General features: G+C 49.8%; 1 protein-coding gene across 1 annotated transcript in view; it reads right to left on the bottom strand.

Moving 5' to 3' along the window:
- LOC104403161 (regulator of G-protein signaling 3-like) overlaps positions 1–8,774 on the bottom strand; it is a 52,816-nt gene that overhangs the window by 37,427 nt on the left and 6,615 nt on the right. Inside the window, exons 6-7 of the mRNA XM_010011219.1 lie at positions 6,437–6,627; positions 4,568–4,651 (exon numbers count right to left, since the gene is read on the bottom strand). Of these exons, the coding sequence (XP_010009521.1) occupies positions 4,568–4,651; positions 6,437–6,627 (275 nt within the window). The remainder of the gene's footprint in view (positions 1–4,567; positions 4,652–6,436; positions 6,628–8,774) is intronic.

The following is an 8,774-nucleotide window of genomic DNA, read 5'->3' as shown; positions in this document are numbered from 1 at the left end:
AGGAATAAAAACATCACTTCAAAACCAAGCAGATTTAAATAGGGCATCATGGAAACAGAAATACACTAAAAGTATTTACAGATAACATTGTGTTTTTATGAGAAGATAGAATGACAGAGTGGATTGGAGGGGATCTGACTGAATTCAGGATGTACAGAAGATAAAAGCGCAGGCAGTTTGGGTCACGTAAGAGCATCTCTCTTAGATCCTGCTTCCAGGAAGACACTTGATTTTAGAGCAGCTCCACACAAACCAGTTCACAGAGGTTCTGCTGCACCTCCAAGTGCTGGAGGAGGAAAAAGAGAGTGTCCCTTCCACCCACAAAGCCAGAGACTGCCAAGAGCACCCCAGCACCATCCTGGGCTCCAGCAGACCCTGCTCACAGCAGTGGTAGCAGGACCAGCACAGCTGAGCATGGGAAACTCAAAGCATGGATGACCCTAAGGCAGCAGCCAGCAGAGGGGAGGGCTGGAGGGAGTAACCTGGAGCTCTGCCTGGGGTTGCCATCACACTGCTGACAGGCTGTAACGTGTCTCAAACAGCCCTTTGCAAACAGACCTGGTACCATGAAAAATCACAGGGCTCATAAAAGAAAAAGAGCAAACAGAAAAGAAACGCAGCACCTGAGTTCATCCAGGCAAGACATAGAACCCACCAGAGCTGCTCCTTGGCATGTCAGAATGTCTTTGGGTATTTCCCAGATCTAATTTCCTACCCCGAAATCAGAAATAAAACAAGTGATGTGATGACAGGACTCTGAAGACAGATACCGGCTCACCTGTGTTATTACTGGAGTGATGAAGCCACATGGCAGACATCATACAGACCTTAGGGGGATGGGAATAGATTATACAGGGGGCAAAAATGTTCACAGAGTCTGACACTGGTATCTGGGACACAGTTCATGTGTGTGCTCTGCACACAGCAAACAGCAAAGCCTCAGCTGCTGATAGATTTGACTAACCACAGAACACATAACCAGCAAGGCATTGCTACACGAGGGAGGGCCATGTTTAAAGTGCTTCCTACAAGAAGAAAGAACATGGAAGCCAGGAGGGAAAGCAGTGGGTTAGTGTGCTTCACAGAATCACAGAATCATTAGGGGTGGAAGGAACCTCTGGAGATGATCCCATCCATCCCCCAAGATGCTTCCCCAGGATGAGAACAGGCTCAATTCCTGGCAGAGCACAGGACGCAATAACCGCACATTGCAAAGCAAAGCAGGGTGACAAAAGCATTATGAAAAGTGCACAGAAATTAAGCCTTCAGGCACAGTACCTTCACATTCAACCTTAAGAACTGTTCCTAACCCCATCCTCTTCTGCTCAAACACCAACATAAGCAGTGGCTGTGCAGATGGGGAAATGGTGAAAAACAAGGAAGAGAAGGGTATTCAGAGGCACTGAAGAAGGGACAGAGTAAGTGGGACCAGTGTGGTGGAGGGAATAGGTAAGTGCAGGTTGCTAGTGTTCTCACCCAAATTAAAGTGTCTAAAAAAGGCTGAAAACAAGATCTTGAAATGTCTTTGATAGGGAGAAGGGTTTTGCTCAACCCACTGCATTGGCCAAACTCACCCACCCACTGAAACATGGAGCTGGGAGTCCTATCCCAGGCCAGGAGTGTCAGGAACTTGCAGTGCAACACTTGGGATGAGAGACCAAAGCCTCTTGCTCTGCTCTGGGCATGCTGGTCCATGTCCTCCAGGCTCCTGGAAGAGCTGGGGACTTTCAGAGCTCAAGGGAGGACCATCCTGATCTGCAGAAAAGAGAGCTGGGAAGGGCATGAGCGCGATTCATGCTGTGGAGGTGCCTCAGGGCTTTGGCAAGTTGCCTCCAGGTACATTAGAGACGGACCCGCAAGGACAAAGCCCATGTTTGACACCTCGTGTGCAATTGCAGCAGGTTCCTCTAGCACCCCACAGGCTGGAGGGATTTCAGAAGACCATAGAACGGGAATTGCAACAAAGTCTAGACAGGATGTGATTAAAGCCTGAATAAGGATTGCCCCAGAGGTAAGGTCAGGGAAAGGACAGATCCTGGCAAGTCTCCAGAGAGACAGGTTGACTCCTTCAGGAGATGGGAGAGAGTTTCCTCAGTGATGAGGATGCAGAGCCTGATGTGGATAACGCCAAGGGGGAAAGATTCTGGGTAGGTTTGGGAATTTTTTTAGGCAGGGAGGAGTAGAATTAACCAGGATCTCCACCCCCAGCCCCTGCACCAGGGCCCTCCTCTCTTGAGCCAAAACAGAACAACATACAGAAAAAGTTCCTGCAAACCACAGGCGCAATGGTCCAGTTTGAGAGAGACTGGGTGGGAAGAGCAGTGGGAAAGTGGAAAACCCCATGGAGCAAAAAAGAAAGGACTGGTCAGAAACTAGACAGCCTCTGTTCAGGCTGGAGAGGAAGAGAGCTCAAGTCCAGCAAAAAGAGAAGGCAGAGCCCTTCTGTACCAGGGGAAGCTCCACCCTGTCCAGGCCAGTTTCGGTCTTGCTGGCCTCAGAAGTTTAGGTTCTCTTATCTCACAGCTCAATGGGATCAAAGCAGACCCCATTGCTCCATTGGAGAAGGGAAGTCTCTGGCTTTCCAGAGACCTGCACTGACCCCTCAAAGCTCTGCAAAGCCTGCCTTGACCCTGTGACACACTGCAGGCATGAGACAGCTTTTCCATGGGCACATGGCTGATGTCCAGTGTTGCTACCTACAACTGTCAGCTCCCGGCAACAGGGAGCCATGCAACAGCACCACGCTTGGGTTCACACCAAGGGAAAGATCCCTGCCTTCCAAAGCAGATACTGCCACGTGTTTCCTCCCATTCACTGCTTCTGTTTTTCCACTCTGTTTAGTCACAACCTCTTGCCTTGCCCCTCTGCCAGGCTTGCACAGGCATCACAGCCTCAAGGCACCATCATTCCCAAACACTGTCTCACACTCCTGGCCAGCACGCAGCATCCTGCCCTTCCCTGGCAGCAGCTGCAACTGGGAAACCCTCTCCAGCCTCACGGTCCTCTTCAGGGTATCATAAGCAAACAGTCTTTCCCCTGAGATGTCCTCCTCCTGATCCTGCCCACAGCAGGGGATCTGGAATGGTCATCTGGAGACAGAGCAGCACATCTCCTCTGGACATGCTTGTCCTGAGGCTCTCCACCATCTAAATATGAACACCCCATACACACAAGTGCTCCACCCAGGCTGCAAACAGCATTAGTTATTCATAGTTATTCTACATTTGGCTGCTACTACAGACCTCTGAGTCTGGCCTGAAAAGGAGCAACTCCAAACCAGCCAGGAGAAGCATCCTGACAGCAGGCTGGCCACCACATTTCCAAACCAGCACAGCACAGCTGCTACTGAGCCATGGGTTTACCTGATTTTCATTCATGAGGGTGTCCAGAAGACCCTGAGCAGCAAAGAACAGCAGCACAGGCAGTGAAAGAGGTTATTTTACAGATCAGTACCAAGTTTCCTAATTGCTCAGGCAATTTTTCATGTACTTTGGCAGAAAGAAAAAAAGTGATTCAAGTCAAAATTGAAAACCAGAAAGAAAGACACTTGAAGTAACACAATGTTGTACTGTTTTGTAGAGGCCACTGCTGTGGTGTGTCTCTGGGATTCTGCTGTTGGCCACCCATGTTGTGTTACCCAGAAAACCCAGAAAAGCTGTGGCTGCCCCATCCCTGGCAGTGTTCAAGGCCAGGTTGGACACAGGGGCTTGGAGCAACGTGCTCTAGTGGAAGGTGTCCCTGCCCGTGGCAGGGATTGGAGCTGGATGAGCTTTAAGGTCCCTTCCAACACAAACCAGGTTGGGATTCTATGATTCTATGAAAACTAAGATAAGCCAATTAAAAACTCCTTGTGGCTCTGTGAAGATTATACATTGTTTCCTCCAAATTCAAACCAAAATCATTCTGTACAGTGATGAGATTCTCTGAAAATGCCCCAAACCAGCAGCACTTTCCCCCAGCACTGGCAATGCTGGAGTGGGCTCCCCCAGCTGCTGCTTCCTCTGCCCCAAATCCTAGAGCTTTGCAGACGTTGCAGTTGGGTGCAAGTGAAGCCAGCGGCAAACGTAATCAACACATCCAAACCCTGCCAGTTGGGATGCTGTAAGCTGTCCCATACACAGGCTCAGGGTGTAGCCAAAGCTTTCCCATGTTTTTAACAGCCCTCTGATAACATTGCAGAGAAGCAGCAGAAAGAAGGAAAAGAAAGAGGAATTTGGACAAGGCATGTGACCTGTTTCAGGAGCTGAATTTCTGGAAGCTCCTGTTCTCTGTCTAGTTCTTTAACCTGGCCCAAAATACTCTTCAGCTCCCTCTTTCTAGGTCTGAGTGGCCTCAACTGCCAGGCTGTGACCAGCAGGCATTTCCCATCTGCAGTTTCTTTGTGAGCATGAAGAAAGACCAAAAAAAAAAAGTTGATTTCTAGCAGAGAAAAGCTTTGATATTGAGTTTTATCCCATGAAACACTGACTACAAGTTCTCCAAAAATCAGCACTGCACAGTGAAACATTTCTTTTTGCAATCTGCTATATAACACTGCAGAAAGCATGTTTAGAAAGCTCAGTCTTACCTGTATGGTCCTGGTCCTGCTCTCATGAAGCAGTAGCTCCTCTGACAGCAGCAGAGTCCGGGCTGGGTTACAAAGATCTAGGGGCTACATTTGAAAGGAAAAAGGAAAAACAGAGAAAGACTCAGTCAAACCTTCCACTGGAAACGTGGTTTGCCAGAAAAACTTTCCACCCACCAAACCCACTTTGTCTTCACTTTGAGCTGTAAGCCATTCAGGAAGAAGCCACCTCAACAGTGTGCTCAGAAGGACAGCAAGTCTGCAGTTCAGCCACTTGATAAAAAGAAGACTGAACACTTAACACCTACGTCAGACCCAGCTATAAAAAGACCATCAGCCTCCTGCCTCTGCGTGTTAACTGCTCTGCAGCGTGGGTTTGGTGATGGGTGCTCCTTAGCAGGAAACACAACCACAACAGTGGCACGTTGGGTTCTCACACCCCACAGACAACGATATTTGCGATATGATTTTATGGATTAGAATCATAGAGTCACAGGCTGGTTTCGGCTGGAAGGGACCTTAAGCCCAGGGCAGGGACACCTTCCACTAGAGCAGGCTCATCCCAGCCCCTGTTCCCAACCTGGCCTTGAACACGGCCAGGGATGGGGCAGCCACAGCTTCTCGGGGCACCCCGTGCCAGCACCTCAGCACCCTCCCAGGGAAGAGCTTCTGCCTCAGAGCTCATCTCAATCTCCCCTCTGGCAGGCTAAAGCCATTACTCTCACAGTAAGTTAAAGTGACTTCAAGAAGGCTGCCACACTCAGCTCTCTGGTTCATGCCTCCCTGTTTAATGCTGGAGATGAACAAGACAGGTTCAGTTGTCCCAGCTGCAGAACAAACTCTGACAAACCAGCCCAGGACAATCATCCTGAGACACATGGTCAGCAGGCACTCGAGGGGACTTGCAGTACGTGAGAGCATAAAACCAGCTCCTAAGTTGCAGAAACAGCCCAGATTCCCAAGACACAAGTTTTGGGAATAAAGAGGCAGAAGTGCTGGTTGTGTTCCTACCACAAGGCAAACTGTGCACGCAGCCAGGGCTGGTGACCACACTGATGCTTATGAGAACAGCCACACAGGTGCTGTTGGGGAGGATGGAGATGAGCATAAGGCAGCCCCGCAGCACCAGCCCAGCACCACGTTTGCCTCCAGGGCTGGCTCAGGCTGGACTGATGAACAACATGGATCATGGGTTTCAACCATCATGAGCTGACGTAACAGTGCCATTGCTGCTCACAGGGTAGGACTAATGGTTCCCCACAGTCTCAGTGATGAATGGATTCATCAGTGATGTACTTAAACATACAGGACTGGATGAGGTTTTCTGGGATTCTGGCCATATGAGGGGCAACATGGAAGACACAGATGTAGTCAGAGCTGCTACCATCAAATTCAGAGTCAAGTTTTAAGAAAAACATTTATGGAACTAGGAAATGTGAACATCCTCTGTCAAGCCATTTCTGCTCTGGATCCTTGCATGTGATTTTAGTGCTGGTACCCAGCTAAACTAAAAGGACCTTTGTTTGCACACTGTTATTAACAGCACATAGAACCTGTGGAACTATGTGAAGTTGGTGGCTGAGGCCCAGAAGCTGGGATACCCTCTCCTGACTCAAGCAAGCACCTGAGGACGAGATCTGAAAGCTGAAACGGGAAAAAACTCTGACAGAGAATTGCTTGGGCAGGATACAATTCCCTTTGAGAATGTACCCAGCACTGTGCTGAGTACAGCCAGCTCCAGGGGGGATCCATGCATTCATGGTATATACTGCTGGGACATAGATCCACCTTGCATGGCAGATGGGACCCAACCTCCAGCAGCAAGCACTGAGTGCTTAAGACCCATAACACCACACTTGCCCCTGCACTTACCTGCACAAAGATGGGGAACACCAGCACTTTGGGAGCCAGCGTCACGTAGGTGCCGTAGCTGGAGTGCGGGATATGCGGCCTCACAATGGTGCAGTTCTGGTAGTTCCCGTAGTTCTTCATTGTCTGTACAGTCTTCATGAGCCTGGATTTTCTCCCAGAGCCTGTGTGTGATTTCCCTTTACATGCATTTCCTGGAGCGACAGAGGAAGCAGAGAGAAATCCAGGCTCAGAGGGGAGCTCCTGCCGAGCTGCTGCATGCTGCCAGCTTGCTTCCTGCTCCCACAGGATGCAGCAGGGCATGTAGAGCCCGCCGGGAAGAGCTGGAGCTGAGAGCTGCAGGGACACCCATCACGCTGCTGACAAAGTTTCCCAGGGATCCAAGAAATAACAGCACTGACTTCACTTTTCCTGCTGCAAAATGACATGGCCCTGGACATGTCTGCTCAAGAGCTACTCGCTTGCTGGACCGAGGACTTAACTGCATCACACCAGCAGCACAAACACCTCTCTGTGTGTGCAAATGAAAACCCAAGGAAGTAATAGAATCACAGACTGGTCTGTGTTGGAAGGAACCTTAAAGCTGATCCAGTTCCAACCCCTGCCACAGGCAGGGACACCTTCCACTAGAGCAGGTTGCTCCAAGCCCCTGTGTCCAACCTGGCCTTCAACACTGCCGGGGATGGGGCAGCCACAGCTTCTCTGGGCACCCTCTGCCCGTGCCTCAGCCCCCCCACCGGGAAGAATTTCCTTATATCCACCCTAAATCTCCCCTATTTAAGTTTGAACCCATTCCCCCTTGTCCTAGCAAGCCCCAACAAGCCCAGTTGCAGGCCAGTGCCTCTGCCACTGTTTGGGTATTTGCTGCCTTCCACACAATATATGAATACAGTACTTTGGAGGAAGAGATGTGGTGCTACTATGCACACCTCTCTGTGCAGCACTGAAAGTACAGAACAACCCCAAACATGACTTTAAATGGACACTCTTGAATCACAGGAGCACCAAGGAGGTTCCCACCATTCAGGAATACCACTGAAGTATGACCCTTCCCTTTGCAGGGAGGAGAAAACCCACTGTGACTAACTCAGTGTGGGGAGAAATACTGGAAATTTAAATCTTGGGACATTTTTATCCACCCAAGTCCTGCCTGCTCTGGATTCTGGGCATGGGAACTAGCAAAGTGCAGGAATTTCACATCACTGGGTGCCTGGTGATGGGTCACACTTTTTAGAGGATACTAAGACTGGAGGTGTCAGAGAAGGGAACATAAGTGACAAACACATTCATGGCATGGGATCAATCTATGCCTTTCTAAATCAGTCCCATGGATGTGATGGCTGCTCAGACATGGGGGTGTATTTATAAAGCATGAGCTCATTTTGCATGAGGCTGGCACAACACCAGCCACTGGGTTCAGCATTACACTTCAGTGCCGGAAAACATCCGAGCAGCCTGACTGGATTTCACTCTTTTCCTCTTCATTGCAGCGAGCCAATATCCCCACTCAGAGCAGGGATTACACAGGAGCTTTCCCCTGCAGCCTCCCACCTCAGCTGCTCCAGCACAGCTCTGACTTGCCCAAGATCTAACACCAGCTACTGCAGCCACCCCAAACCCACCAGTCTGCATCACCAGAGGCCAGGAGACACCAGGTGATGTGTCAAATCAGCCCCAGAATCTCGAATGCAATTTATAATCCTGTGATTAAAAGCATTATTGTTAATTATCTACAGTTACCCTTGCTCCCTGCAGGCTGCTGTGGGGGGGAGTCCCACTTTCCCCTACTGCCAAGTAATTGCTGCTATCTAGGACTTCTAAGCCCTTTCCTCCCATCCCAGAGGAATGCCTTTGGACACACCCAGCAAGCTCCCACCAGCATTTTGTCTCACAAGTTCAGGCATGGGATGTGGGGTGATCTGGAGATGCTTTGCTTGGATAGAAACTACGATTTTCTCAGCACCATCTCAGACTGCTGGGAGCTGAACCTAGAACTCACAGGCAATAACTCCAACAGGAACTGAATATCTCTAACCAAAAATTCATGTCTTCTTCAAAAGAAACCCCAGTGAAAAATCCAAGTATTTCCTTCCTGCCTCCTGAGGCTGAACCAAGTGAGCTCAGGTCCAGCAGGCAGACCTCTCCACTTGGATTTGAACATACCCTGCAGAGAAGCTGGCGCATTGGCCTAATCTTCCCCACCACATGTCTCAGGAACATATAATCATGGAATCCCAGTCTGGTTCAGGTTGGAAGGGACCTTAAAGCTCACCTGGTTCCAGCCCCCTGCCATGGGCAGGGACACCTTCCACTAGAGCAGGTTGCTCCAAGCCCCTGTATC

Source organism: Nestor notabilis, unplaced genomic scaffold (genome assembly GCF_000696875.1).
Source record: "Nestor notabilis isolate BGI_N333 unplaced genomic scaffold, ASM69687v1 scaffold7453, whole genome shotgun sequence".
Lineage (NCBI taxonomy): Eukaryota > Metazoa > Chordata > Aves > Psittaciformes > Psittacidae > Nestor > Nestor notabilis.
The sequence above is the reverse complement of the archived record's forward strand: the minus strand, read 5'-3'. Positions and strand labels throughout refer to the sequence as shown.